This window comes from Puntigrus tetrazona, chromosome 16 (assembly GCF_018831695.1).
Source record: "Puntigrus tetrazona isolate hp1 chromosome 16, ASM1883169v1, whole genome shotgun sequence".
Taxonomy (NCBI): domain Eukaryota; kingdom Metazoa; phylum Chordata; class Actinopteri; order Cypriniformes; family Cyprinidae; genus Puntigrus; species Puntigrus tetrazona.
This window is the reverse complement of record NC_056714.1, coordinates 12,200,958-12,215,164: the sequence shown is the minus strand read 5'-3', so window position 1 is coordinate 12,215,164 and position 14,207 is coordinate 12,200,958. Positions and strand designations below refer to the sequence as shown.

The following is a 14,207-nucleotide window of genomic DNA, read 5'->3' as shown; positions in this document are numbered from 1 at the left end:
AAAATTTCATTTTCCAAAACAAGTTCTCGCTCTCACTGTGATTATATACCGTAAAGAGAAAAACAAGCAAACGTTCAGTAACAGTGTTAATTGCGATAAATCGAATCCAGAATAAAAGTTTTGTTTTGTTTACATAATATGTGTACTGCATATATTTATAAATGTATATATAAATACACAATCGTGCAGTACATATTTAAAAAATATTTACATATACATTTATATTCTTATATTTTATATATTTCACATATAAACAGTTTTCTTAAACATATACGTACATGTATGCGTTTGTATTTATATATACACATATAAAAATATACACACATGTATTATGTAAACAAAATCTTTACGATTAATTTGACAGAACTTTAATACTTTTTGAATACTCATTTATTACAACCCACGGTATACTTGTAAGTAATACAGTAATATATATTCAGCTGTTTTTTTGTTTTAGGTCAATAGGTTTTATTTATTTTTCTCAGTAAGATGCTTTAAACTGATCAGAAATGACAGAGCAGATATTTATAATCTACAAGATTACAAAATGTATATTTCAGATAAAAGTTCTTATAAAGTGTTTTTTTTTTAATTTCCTACACTTATTGTCTTAATCTTCTAAGCTTTAAAACTGAAGGTTTTCTACATTAATAATAATTAGGAACGTTTCTTGAGCAACAATTTAGCTTATTAGGATGATTCTGAAGGCTGGAGTAATGATGCTGAAAATTCAGTTGACTAATCGCAGGAAAAAATGACCATATACAGTGCATATTTAAAATGTGACACATTTTAGGCCGTTAATTATAATTTTTTAATAACTCATTAAATACATGTTGTTTAAATCTATTTTTACTACAATTTCTGGATTTAAACCCCATCGAGGTGATTGTAACACGCTGGTTCTGCTCCCGCAGGATGTCTCTCAGAACAGAGGGGGTTCAGTGCGGTGGTGTTGCTGTGGAGTTTGACGATGATAATGACAGAGATTCACCCGTCATCAAAGCCAGGAATATACCACGTACGTTTCTTCACCGTGCTTTATGCACAGAGGGCAGGTTCAATACTTCAAGCTCTTCGAACACCAGTGATATTTCCATTGAAACTGCACGCTCAGAATATGCAGGGAACAGTTCGCGCAAATGTAAATCTCTGAGTCAGTATTTAATGAACGTCCAGGTTTTACATAACACCAAAAAGACTGCGCAATAGCTCGATCGGTTCAAGTCGGGTGCGATGTTACAGTTATAATGCATGGTTAAAAATGAATTACTGTAAATCCAGCCAAGCTTTTCGTGTTATTGACTGTTTGCGAGGAAAGTATGCGAATGTCTGATTCATTTGAACGTTTTAACATAAAATACAGTGATGGTTTTGATTTTCAGAGCGATTCGGGTTCTTTTATTTTAGAAAATAGCTTGCTGCCTGGCTTTAAACAGTCTATTATTTTACAACCAATGCACAAGAAATAAATCTTTCAAAACTCTTTATCTCATAGGATCAGCCCTCATCTACCTCAAGGGCCCCAAGTTCCTCATCTATGTGAGCGGAGCGTTATCTATGTGGGTAAGGAGCCGTGCTGGCACTCTGGCACACTGTTACGTGTTTTTCCGTGATTCTTTGAGGACCACAGAGCAGATGTGAATTATGATATCTCAGGTATGATCATCTGAGAGCTGATCATCTCTTTTCGCGTGTCAGGGTGATCGCATGTGGCATTTTGCCATCTCTGTCTTCCTGATTGAGCTGTATGGGCATAACCTGCTGTTAACTGGCATCTTTGGACTGGTGGTGGCCGGATCGGTGCTTTTGTTAGGGGCTTTGATCGGAGACTGGGTTGACCGCAACCCGAGAAACAAAGGTGAAAATGCATTATGTATTGTAAAAAAAATACGAGAGATAGATGTCATGACTGTTATTAACGTTTGCTTTAATATGTCACAAATTTACATGCCAATTAAGTACCTTCCATATTCTCAAGATTGAATATTTCACCATTTTAATCATTTAGACTGTCAAAAAATATCAATGAAAAAAAAAATGCTTCATTAATAAATAAATAAATAAATAATAACATAATAATGGTGTTAAAACAGGTTTTGTTGCTTTAGAAAAATAGAAAAAAACCTATTTTAAATTTTAATAAATTTTTAAATTATAATAATATAAAATATAAATAATAATAATAATAATAACAACAACAACAAAGGTCCTTAAACAGGTTATGAAATTATATACATAGAATTTTTTAATTTTTTTTAATTTTGAGAAGAATTTTTATTTTCAACTGATTGAAAATATTTTTGGGGTTTATTTTAAGTATGCTAATTGCCTCTCTATCCATCTCAACAGTGGCCCACGCTTCCCTATTTATTCAGAATATCTCAGTGACCGTCTGCAGCATCGTGCTCATGTTGGTGTTCTCGTACAAAAAGTGGATTGAGGAGATCTGGGATGGGTGGCTAACCGTGAGTCCCTCTTACGTTGTTCGTACCCTAAAAGTGTGCCCTTATTATGCCCTTTCAGAATGCAATTATGTGTAGCACTGTGTGCCTGCTGCCTCTGGCTAGTCATTGCTGAACATAAGCATTCCTGCTGTTATGACATAGCATAGTAACTTATTGCATCACACAACTCACACAAGGTGGTTTGTTATACGGTGGTGATCGTCCTGGCAGATGTAGCGAACCTCGCCAGCACAGCTCTCACCATTGCCATCCAGAGAGACTGGATAGTGGTGATCACAGGCTACAACCGCGGTCATCTCGCAGGTACGGACTTTACTTCACTTAACGTAATGCTAATCTGCGAATTGGCAATCGCAGGTGTTTTGAAATCGACCAGGCAAACGCGTAGATACTGTGTATCACTTGCAATTAAACATGTAGTGCATCTTCTCTCGAAAAGCGCTCCACACAGGAGAAAAAAGCTGAATGAGCTCTAATGAGCCTACAACTACAATGCAAAAAAATTGAGTTTTGATTACCTCCATGCAGGAATGAACGCTACAATGAGGCGGATCGATCAGGTGACCAACATCCTGGCTCCACTGGCGGTGGGTCAGGTAATGACCCTGGCCTCTAATGTGGTTGGCTGTGGCTTCATCTTAGGATGGAATCTGGTGTCCCTCATTGTAGAGTTCATCTTCCTCTCCAGAGTCTACCGGATCGTACCAGCGCTGTCCGTCAAACCACCGGCTATGGAACATCAAAGCTATTTAGAGAAGAAAAGGGAAAGAAAACGTTCACAAGGTAATGAAAGATTTAAACCCATGAAATATAACGTATATTTGAAGTTGATGTGCGTTTTAGTCGACATTGCAGATAATCTACAATGCCTTTGTAGAAGTGTGGTTTTTTTTCTTTAGAATTCCAATTTAGTTAATTAGTGAATTTGGACTGAAATGCAGTTTAAATGGAGAGGAAGGAGAACAATGAACAATGGATTGACATTCATATAACTCATTTCTAGCAAAAATGGGATTAATAAGCTTCTGTTTGAAAGTCAAGAAAAAAATTGAAAAAAGCTATAATTTGAAGGTTTTTAAGTCTTATGGACATAAAGAACAGCAAAACAGATATGATCACAGATAGAAAACAGAATGATAGACAGAATGATAAAACAATAAAAAGATAAACAACAGACATAGATAGATAGATAGACAGATAGATAGATAGATAGATAGATAGATAGATAGATAGATAGATAGATAGATAGATAGAGAACATTTGAAGCGGATCAAAAAAAGTTCACTTGTTTTTTGGTTTTAGGACAATTTTGATGATCCACTTCAAATGTTGACCAGTGCGGACTAACAGACAGATATAAAGATAGAATTACTGATATATATAATCCACCTTGGTTTGTTCAGGCAGGACCTCAGCACGTCCAGCTGCTGCCGTCTCAGAGGACAGCACCAGCCTGCATTTACAAGAAATAAGGCGAATACCAGCGTGCCTCCATCGGCTGCGCGGGCTCCTCAGCACCTGCCAGGAAGGGTGGAGGGCGTATTACAGACAGCCCGTGTTCCTCGCCGGCCTGGGCCTGGCCTTCCTTTACACCACGGTGCTGGGCTTCGACTGCATCACCACCGGCTACGCTTACACCCAGGGCATCAGCGGCTCGCTGCTCAGCATTCTGATGGGCGTGTCTGCTGTGGCGGGGCTTCTGGGTACCGTGCTTTTCACAAAGCTGCGCAAAGCATGTGGCCTGGTCAACACTGGGGTCATTTCCAGCGCTCTGCACCTAGTTTGCCTGTTGCTTTGTTTGTGCTCCGTGTTTGCCCCCGGCAGCCCCATGGACCTCAGCGTGCTAAATATGGGGAATGCGTCAGATGTGGGAGGGATGACCGGAGGTCACCAGAGGCACGGATACCCGCTGCGTGGAGGCAGCAACCAGCCCCTGCTGCCAGACCGTTCCTCCATTCACTGGACCAATAACACTGTGCTATTTGAGAACGCGCCAGCAGGGACTGAACCGGAGTCTTACGTCTCCATCATCCTGCTGTTCCTTGGAGTCATTACAGCTCGAGTTGGTGAGTAGATGCCTGCTTTGTCCTTAAATATTAAAAAATACTGTTTCAAATCATGGGGCAAGTATAATAAAAAACGTTTTTTCAAAGAAGTCTCTTACGCTCAGTAAGGCATTTTTTACAATGTAATCAATTCCTGCGATGAAGATAAATCATTACTTAAGTCCTTGGTGTCATATGATCCTTTAAAAATGATTCTACTATGGTGATTTTATCCTGAAGAAACATTTCTGATTAAGTTTGTGTAAAAATTATAATACATGAAATAATTTCATTTAATTTAATTAAAATAGTTCTTTAAAAACATTGTGCAAAATCAGTTTTTTTTTCTAAAACTGTGAAATTAATTACATCCAAAATAAACATTATGTTTACATAATATATGTGTGTGTATTGTGTATGTTTATTAGGAATATACACATATTTAGAAAAATATTTACCTATATATATATATATATATATATATATATATATATATATATATATATATATATGTGTGTGTGTGTGTGTGTGTGTGTTCATACAATTTTTAAATATATAAATATATTTAATATATAAATGCAATATTTTTCTGTGTATTTCATGTGTATTTATGCACATAATAAATAAATACACACATATATTATGTAAAAATATGTGTGTAAAAATATGTGTATTACAAAAAATTATTAATCGTGATTAATCATTTGACAGTACTAATTGCTTCTAAGAAAAATTCTTTCAACAAAATTGCTTAATATTTAAAAAACTTTTCCCTGCGAAATGAAGTCATGTTTTTGGAACCATATATTTGGTTCCTTTTTTTTAATTTTGAAAAGTGTGAGATGTAAACTACAAAATACTTTGAGAAGATGTCTTATGCACGTTTTTTGTAATTGCAAGATACCTCACAACCTCACAATGCTCCAAAATGTGCAATATGAACTTGGATTTGTGAGGAAAAAAAAAAAGGTCAGAAAAGTGAGATCAAAATTTGCAATGAGCTTTTAATTTTTTTTCCAAGTTGATGTCTGAATTTATATCTATAAATATAGAAATCAGGGAAATGTTATTATAGAGATGACTAATCTCATAAGGTATGTATGGAAGCCCGTTTCCACCATTGAATAATAATAAAAAGGTCATTGCAACTTTTTATCTCATAATTCTATTTTTTCTCAAAACTGCATGATTCAAACTGCAATTCAGAGAAAAAGGGCAGAATTTAGAGTTTGTATCACGCATTTGTGCAGAATTGTGAGATAAAAAGTTGCATTAACCTTTCATTTTTATTCAGTATCGAAAACGGGCTTCCATAGGTAGGAGAGACTGGTTCTAAAATGTCACGTGATGATGATTTAATTATAATCTAAATGTAAGAATGGTACGTTACCTGATTGTATGTATATCATAAGGCGTTGTTGTTGTTTTCCAGGCCTCTGGTCCTTTGACCTGACAGTGACTCAGCTCTTACAGGAGACCATATGTGAATCAGAGCGTGGGGTGGTGAACGGAGTCCAGAGCTCCATGAACTACCTGATGGACCTGCTGCACTTCATCATGGTCATCTCTGCACCCCAGCCGCAACACTTCGGCATCCTTGTCATCATCTCCATCCTCTTCATTTTCACGGGACACACCATGTACTTCCTGTACGCCAGGAAAGTCAAGAAGAAACCTCGCACAAACACATAAGCAACGCGGATCTCTCTTGAATGTGCCTCGATCCCTGCACTTACGCGAAACGCACTGTATCCAGCTCAGTACATGGAAAAATGAAAAGCTGTCGCCGCGATCTCTTCGGAAGAAAGAAAGGGTTTGGCAGCAGCGTAGTACTCAGGTGAACATAATCAGGAAACAGCGTCTCCTGTTGACAGTCAAAAGAAAACACCACCATAATAAACGTAGAGAGCCAAGCTTTCCTGGAAGTTAATGAGTGTCTTAAAACGCAGACTATTACAAGAAGTACATAACTCGACATGGCTGACGCAACACGTTTTCGTGGATTATTAGCTAAGTAAACGACGCCTTTTTTTTTATCTTCTCACATCTGTCAGCTCAACAGAAACCAGTAACGAACGCCAGTAAATGTCTTCTTTGAATGAACTCCAGTAAAGGTCTCAAATTGGTACTCAGCACACCAACTAAAAACCTCGTCCAACAGGCAAAAGCTGCTTTTAACAGCATGTAAGGGGAATAGCTCTTTTATCATTTGTGCTTTTGACTGACTGATTAATCTTTTAGCTTTTATCCCTAACTTTTCAAGTGAAAAATTAGTGAGTTTTAACAAGACCGTGGACTGTATCCGTTCCCCGTTTATATATTGTGTCAAGGTCTTTTAATTGACCACTTTAACTGAGTGTTACTTTTGAGTTCGAAGTAAATGAAGACAGAATCTTATACCTCAGCACTTAACTGTTATGTTCTGAACTCTAGCTTGAACGTATTTGTGGACAGTGAATACAGAAGTAATGGTTAACATATATGTACAGTACTCAGACTGCATCGCATCTGTTTCGATTGTGTTAATAATCTATTTTATGGGTTATGAAACACATTTTATTTCCCAGATCATTTTTACTGCTGATGTGTTATGTTAAATGTTGTTTGAGGATCCTTTAAGTGTCAGACAGTTCAATTACAACCAATAAAACTGCTTTCAGAAGAAATGACTGTTGAAATTAATACTAAATGTGGTTTACAGTGCTGTGTATTTTCTTGAAATATATACTCCATCTAAAATACACACACACACACACACACACACACACACACACCTATATATATATATATACATATATATATATATATACACCCACACAAACTGTACATACAGTAGTCATGATCTTATATTACAAATGATTCTATATAACCGGTTAGGTGAACTGCAAAAAGCTAAAGATTAAAACAAATATTTAAAATGAAACTTTCAGACAGGGAATCTTCTATGATGAACATGTTTTAACTGTCTTTATTTATTTGTCAGTTTTTTTTTTTTCATGGGCAGGTTTGGTATTTTGTCCTTTGTTCACCAGATGTTACTAATGACAAAAAAAGTACAAAATAAAAAATATATAAAAAAAAAAAAAAATATATATATATATATATATATATATATATATATATATATATATATTTTTTTTTATATATTTTTTATTTTGTACTTTTTTTGTCATTAGTATATATATTGTCATATAAACCAAAGGACAAGCATTGGACTGTTTATTAGTACATACCTCTGTAAACCAATACTTTACCTTCTGCAGATTATGAAAAATAATGTCATGATTAACAAGGCCAGTTTAATTCATGCATTTTTATTGTTTACTTTGAATGGAGATTTGGGCAGGACCGGGAACTGGACAGGGAACCAGAACAGGGAACTCTGGGGAGAAGTTGCCTTGCTTGTGGATTTGACGAGAACCTCTGGAGCAATGATAAGGATTTTGGGGGTTGAGCCACTATAGGGGTACCTGTCCTTTTCACTACACTGTTTTTAGGATCTCCGTCTGTGAGCTAAAACAAAACAATAATCACATTTTCAGAAGTGGCATTACCTAAGCCTAGTCTTACAGTACAGAAAAACAAAGATTCTTTGAAAGAAAGTACCTTAAACCAGTCGTGGAGAAGAATCTCACTTAACTGAAGCCGCTGCTCCGGCTCTTGCTGGAGACAAGAACTCATCAACTGGCAGCATTCTACAAAGAACAGTGTAAAAAAGTCTGATTATTACTTTGAACTTCACACTTTCTTTGCGATCATGTCATTCTAAAACATCTTTATACATTTTGCTTCATGAAAAGCTCACCTTCCGACAAGCCAGCTTTGGAGAAGGTCTTTGCATTGATCCTGTACAAGTCATCAGCGCTGGGAAAATCCCCAAACACCAATGCGAACAAGAGAACGCCAAGGGACCAGACTGTTGCTGGCTTCCCATTGTATTCACCCTTCTCGTAAAACTCCGGGGGGCAGTACTGATCAGAGCCTGAAGGAAAGTAATCTTGAAACATATGCAAGTCTGTAATATTGCAGCATTTCTGAAGCATCTATTAGCATTTGTTGCTACAGGTACATAAATGATTCACAACAATGGATCCGATTGAGGGATAATACGCACCGATGAATATCTTGTAGGCCGATTTCTTAAGGAAGTCGCCACACCCAAAATCAATTAGCTTGACTTCATGGGTCTCCCTACTAATGAGCAGATTTTCAAGTTTGATATCGCCGTGTAGTACCCCACGACAGCAGCACATATAGGCAGCCTGCGTTGCCTGCTTCACGATGATACGAGCCAAGTCTTCATCGATGCTGCCTCCGTGGCGTTCCGCAAATTCAAATAGGTCCTCGCAGGGTGAGGGACGCTCCATCACCATAATATAATGGTCATGCTGGTCCTGCCAGTCCAGCAGCTGGATTATTTCTGGAATGCTGGGGCCTCTGTTGGCGAGGATGTGCAGTGCCACCTCTATTGGGAGAGGCTTGGAATAATCCGGCTAGAGGAAATACAATTTTTATGATGGTTAGAGGGATTTTGATTCCCTAATTAGAATTTAGACCAGTATTTTACCAAGCGATCACGATGACAACTTTTCTATTTGAAAAATCAGCTATAGTAATATGAGATGTTTTAAGTTGTATAGACAGAGGAGAAAGTAGAGAGCGCAGCCTACTTACGATACTGATGTATTCCACATTCTCCGTCTTTCCGACATATTTCAGTGCTACCTAATGAATAAAACAATGAACAGATTGTTAAAAAATAACTATAAATAAGGATTACTCTGCTAGTTAGATATCATTAAGCAAAAAATAACAAACCTTAAAGCCATCCTGCAGACGACTCCCCTCATATACGGCTCCAAAACTCCCTTCACCCAGCATATCACCAATCACATAGTGGCAGGAATTGATGACTATTAAAGGAAAAAAAGAGTTAGTTATTGACTGCAGTGTTGTCCGATTCTTGTTTAATTAATAAAAAAGTAACAATAAAATAGCTTGATATAGTATCAAGAGAGTGTGTGTTGTGTTGTCGCAGCAGAAAACTTACCCTCAATTTTCATCTTTCCATTTTTCTCCAGCTGCCCTGTCAGAGGTGACGCAGAGACCTCTGCGGAACAAGCTGAAGTTTGGATGACATTGGCGTTCCAGTTTGATGTGCTGTAGACTGGAGTCTGGGCAATGCTCCAATCGGAAGGGGTGCGCCGGACTGGAGTCTGAGCGATATCAGCACTCCAATCAGAAGCGGCGCGGTCTGGAGTATGGGTGATGTCAACACTCCAGTCTGACACTGTGCGTACTGGAGTTTGGTTGACATCAACGCTCCAGTTTGAAGCAGTGCGTGCTGGAGTCAGGCCGTCGTAAATGTTCCAGTCAGATGACGTCTTGCCAAAATCGCCACTCCAGTTCAATATGCTAAAGACTGGAGACAAGCTGGCATTGATGCTGCAGTCAGATGCAGTACGAAGGATGTCAGTGCTCCAGTCTGACGCTCCTGGAGTTTGGTTGACATCAACGCTCCAGTTTGAAGCAGTGCGTGCTGGAGTCAGGCCGTCGTAAATGTTCCAGGCAGATGACAACTTGCCAAAATCGCCACTCCAGTTCAACATGCTAAAGACTGGAGACAAGCTGGCATTGATGCTGCAGTCAGATGCAGTACGAAGGATGTCAGTGCTCCAGTCTGACACTGTGCGTGCTGGAGTCAGGCTGTCGTAAATGTTCCAGTCAGATGACGTCTTGCCAAAATCGCCACTCCAGTTCAACATGCTAAAGACTGGAGACAAGCTGGCATTGATGCTGCAGTCAGATGCACTACGAAGGATGTCAGTGCTCCAGTCTGACACTGTGCGTACTGGAGTTTGGTTGACATCAACGCTCCAGTTTGATGCAGTGCGTGCTGGAGTCAGGCCGTCGTAAATGTTCCAGTCAGATGACGTCTTGCCAAAATCGCCACTCCAGTTCAACATGCTAAAGACTGGAGACAAGCTGGCATTGATGCTGCAGTCAGATGCAGTACGAATGATGTCAGCGCTCCAGTCTGACACTGTGCGTGCTGGAGTCAGGCTGTCGTAAATGTTCCAGTCAGATGACGTCTTGCCAAAATCGCCACTCCAGTTCAACATGCTAAAGACTGGAGACAAGCTGGCATTGATGCTGCAGTCAGATGCACTACGAAGGATGTCAGTGCTCCAGTCTGACACTGTGCGTACTGGAGTTTGGTTGACATCAACGCTCCAGTTTGATGCAGTGCGTGCTGGAGTCAGGCCGTCGTAAATGTTCCAGTCAGATGACGTCTTGCCAAAATCGCCACTCCAGTTCAACATGCTAAAGACTGGAGACAAGCTGGCATTGATGCTGCAGTCAGATGCAGTACGAAGGATGTCAGCGCTCCAGTCTGATGCAGTATCGACTGGAGTCTGAGCGACATGGTCACTCCATACTGATGAGTGGAGGACATCTGCTTCAGAATGAACAGCGAGATGTTCATCTGATGAAAGAGAGACTTCAGGTTCAATGTCCGAAGGCTCCTGATGATTTTGGTTCTCTATAGTACAGATGAGCTGCTGTAGTGAATTCTGATCTAATGAGGGGACATAAACGAAAACATTGTGTTAATCAAACAATATTAGTTATTAATTGCTAATTGCATACTGGACACTCAAATTACTTCATCTGAGCCGTTAATTAGTATGTACTTCCTTGTTTATTCTTAAGATATGCCATTTACCACACAGACTTCTAGGTGGTACTGTCACTGCATCAGTACCCCGAGTCTCATCCTTCTCCTGAACTGAGCTAGCCTTTCTGCTGTATTTTGCACCAGCTCTCCAACAAGAGGTCCACCTCCACAACCTGAACCTCTTTTTCTTTTTCTTAGAGGTGTCCTCCTCTCTCCTTTTCTTTTTCCCCCCATCCTCATCCTCCTCTCCAACACCAACTGGATGTGGGAGGTCTTCCACCAAACCAGTGAAAGGCTGTGGCGGTATACCCTGGAAAGGGTCCTCACGCCCAAAATCTTTTTCTGCCTCTTTGCAACGAGAGATACGTTGACCCATCGCTGTCGTGTTTTAACAACAAAACGAACAAAACGAGCAAAACGAGCGTCTCAGAATGTTTCACCTTCGCGGAGTTTAATGATGTCACAATCTACATTTAGAACTACGGGCTTGTTTCGGAACGTCTCGTCGCTACGTGGAAAAAAACACGACGGCTCTATCTTGTGCAGCGCCAAGCGCCAGTTTTAACGGATGGCACAGTTATTAAACGATTATTACACCTTTTGTCATTTATCTATTTTATTTCGATTCGACTATAAGCAGAAATGATGTAGTGGAATTTACCGAGTGTCATTCAGCCTTTTACAATGGTTGTTATTGCATTTTAATGCATATTATCCAAAAATAGCAGCATGTGCAGTTATAAAAAAATATTTTAAATCATCTAATTCAGGTTAACGCTGACAACAGTGATCTCATACGTACTGCCCACTCAGGTCACGTGACATGTTACCTTTTTCAACCCCACACCTATGTTTACTCACGTGTCTGCCATTGTCACGATGTCTGCTGTGTGTAAACGAGCTTCGCACTTTTTCTGGTTATAGACGACTATCGATTACATGTAAACACCTGTTGGCCGACATCCACCGCTGACTTCTATGCGGGGAATCCGAGCTTTACGCCTCAGACCTGCGCTAACTTGTTCTGGACTCGGAGATGGTGGACGAGAGTCCGTCTGTTTCTTTTAAGGCTCTCGTAAGTAAAGTCCTCGAAGATCACAGGAGCAGAGCCGATCCTCTCTCACTGAAGAATGGCTCTCGGTTTAAAAAGAACCTGGAAGATGTAAGTGTTTTAAAACTGACTTCACTCGCGCTCGTGCTCGCGTCGCGGCGCGCGTAAGAGTAGTATTTGTGTGAAGTTTGATTGGAAACGACTCGCAACGGCTGCAGTAATTCATTTCATTGGGCAGGCTGTAATGTGAGATAGGTTAAAGGGAAACCAGTTGGGTGGGATTTGAAACTTTGAATGAGGGGAATGTCTCTTCAACACAAAGTCAATGTCAAGGCAAGAGGATAGCGAGATCGTGTATAGCATTTATTTTATTGTATGCATGTAGCATGTAGATCATAATTTTTGAGAAGCCTACAGTTTGATTGTAATGAAATGTTGTAAGTTTTTTCTGTTTATATATATATATATATATATATATATATATATATATATATATATATATATATATATATAATATCATACACATGTTTTGATTTGTGGATTAATTAAAATACGGTAATAAAACTGATTATATTAATAATTATTAAAGAAATCTGGAGGAAAAAAAATACTATAGATAGATAGACAGATACATCGATTTGTAAGTAGTTTTAGTAAATTATATTTATGTTTTACATGTAATTTTGGATACCTGAATATTAATACGTACCATGTATATCAATTTCAGTATTTACCAATATACTTTTCCTAAAGTAAAACTGAATTCGACATCTGTTTGTACAAATGGAAAAAGTCTCAAAATAATTGTAACGTTTGAGACGGAATAATAATAATAATTAAAGAAGCTTTCAGTTCATCACGTGTTGATGATCTCGTCATTATTTAAGAGTATTAATAAATGGTTGTTTCAACAAATTCTGGACATGGGGGTTAAAGCTTCTGTTTCCACTGACAACAAGAATGACTTCAGCGTGTGTTTCCCCAACAACCCACATGAGTCCATTAGCTGAAAGTACAAGCTTTCACTGCTGGCTGCTTCACTTTTTTTCCAACTGTGGTTTCTTTGGAGACGCAGGTCTGACAGCTACCTGTATATTTCACGAATGAGTTGCCGGTGCTTTAATAATACAACACAGCTTTCATTGTTTGCGTTGTCATTTGTTGTGCATCCCGCACGTTCTCGCGGGACTGGATGTTTCAACCGATCTGATCTTTCAACAAACTGACCTCTTGGGAAAACCCAGACACGATGTTGACATGAATGAATGTTTTATGTAATCGTCATCGCCGCTGTTTTAAGATAAGAAACGGCGGACAAAGTGTATTGTCTCGGGACAAAGAGCCGTATTGTTGTTGTTGTTTTTTTAGATGTTTAACCTCTTTCTCTCTGTGTTAGATTGTATCTCAGAGGCAGCCACCTGAGTCCATCTGCTGTTCAGACGCAGGACAGGCTAGACACATGGTATACCATCATTGACTTGAAAATCTGGTTGTTTCATGGTGTCAAAGTGTGTCATTTGATTGAATGGAGTTATTGTCAGCATTTGTTAGATAATTGTTAAGATACAGCTTTCTTACCAACTGGGAGATTTAGATTAATACACAGTTTGTTCTCTATGTTTCGTGGTTAATATTTGGTTCTTGTTTAATGCTGACCCTCTGTTTCCTGTTTCTGTCCTAGTTTTGTTGTCAAAATCTTTGTTTTATCATGACTTAAGAAGGTTCTCTGTGTGTTGCGAAGGCTTGCGTGAATAATGTGTCTTGCGCCGGCCGAGCTTTGAGGAACGCTTTCTTATCCAATGGCCAGGATAACTGGAAAGCACATGTTAAACTGGCAAGAATCATCAGGTAGGTTTCAATAATGTATGGTTTCTGGTTATAAAATATGTCCGCTGACAACTATAGCTGTAAAGTTTAACCCTTGTACGCCGCTGGGGTATTTCTGGACCTTAAATGTTTAAGAT

The 14,207-nt window shown here is 38.8% G+C and overlaps 3 protein-coding genes across 5 annotated transcripts in view; 2 read left to right on the top strand and 1 right to left on the bottom strand.

Annotated features, from left to right (window-relative positions):
- Window positions 1-815: 815 nt before the first annotated feature.
- On the top strand, window positions 816-7,060 carry si:ch211-254p10.2 (solute carrier family 40 member 1). The gene is made up of 8 exons (XM_043260393.1): window positions 816-1,021; window positions 1,499-1,566; window positions 1,702-1,861; window positions 2,353-2,468; window positions 2,645-2,771; window positions 2,997-3,251; window positions 3,872-4,534; window positions 5,946-7,060. The coding sequence occupies exons 1-8, from the start codon at window positions 919-921 to the stop codon at window positions 6,203-6,205; spliced, it is 1,752 nt and encodes a 583-aa protein (XP_043116328.1). The 5' UTR covers window positions 816-918; the 3' UTR covers window positions 6,206-7,060.
- A 769-nt stretch (window positions 7,061-7,829) lies between these two features.
- On the bottom strand, window positions 7,830-12,188 carry LOC122360825 (dual specificity protein kinase Ttk). The gene is made up of 8 exons (XM_043261682.1): window positions 12,054-12,188; window positions 9,564-11,093; window positions 9,332-9,426; window positions 9,188-9,238; window positions 8,628-9,006; window positions 8,319-8,495; window positions 8,120-8,208; window positions 7,830-8,026 (listed from the first exon to the last, which is right to left on the bottom strand). Exons 2-8 carry the CDS (start codon window positions 10,834-10,836, stop codon window positions 7,835-7,837), a joined length of 2,256 nt encoding a protein of 751 aa, XP_043117617.1. The 5' UTR covers window positions 10,837-11,093; window positions 12,054-12,188; the 3' UTR covers window positions 7,830-7,834.
- The window catches only part of rapgef5b (Rap guanine nucleotide exchange factor (GEF) 5b), a 47,319-nt gene continuing 45,188 nt past the window's right edge, over window positions 12,077-14,207 (top strand). For all 3 annotated transcript variants that reach the window (XM_043260841.1, XM_043260840.1, XM_043260838.1), the window contains exons 1-3: window positions 12,077-12,354; window positions 13,640-13,705; window positions 13,985-14,091. In XM_043260841.1, the coding sequence (XP_043116776.1) occupies window positions 12,229-12,354; window positions 13,640-13,705; window positions 13,985-14,091 (299 nt within the window). In that variant the 5' untranslated portion in view covers window positions 12,077-12,228. The remainder of the gene's footprint in view (window positions 12,355-13,639; window positions 13,706-13,984; window positions 14,092-14,207) is intronic.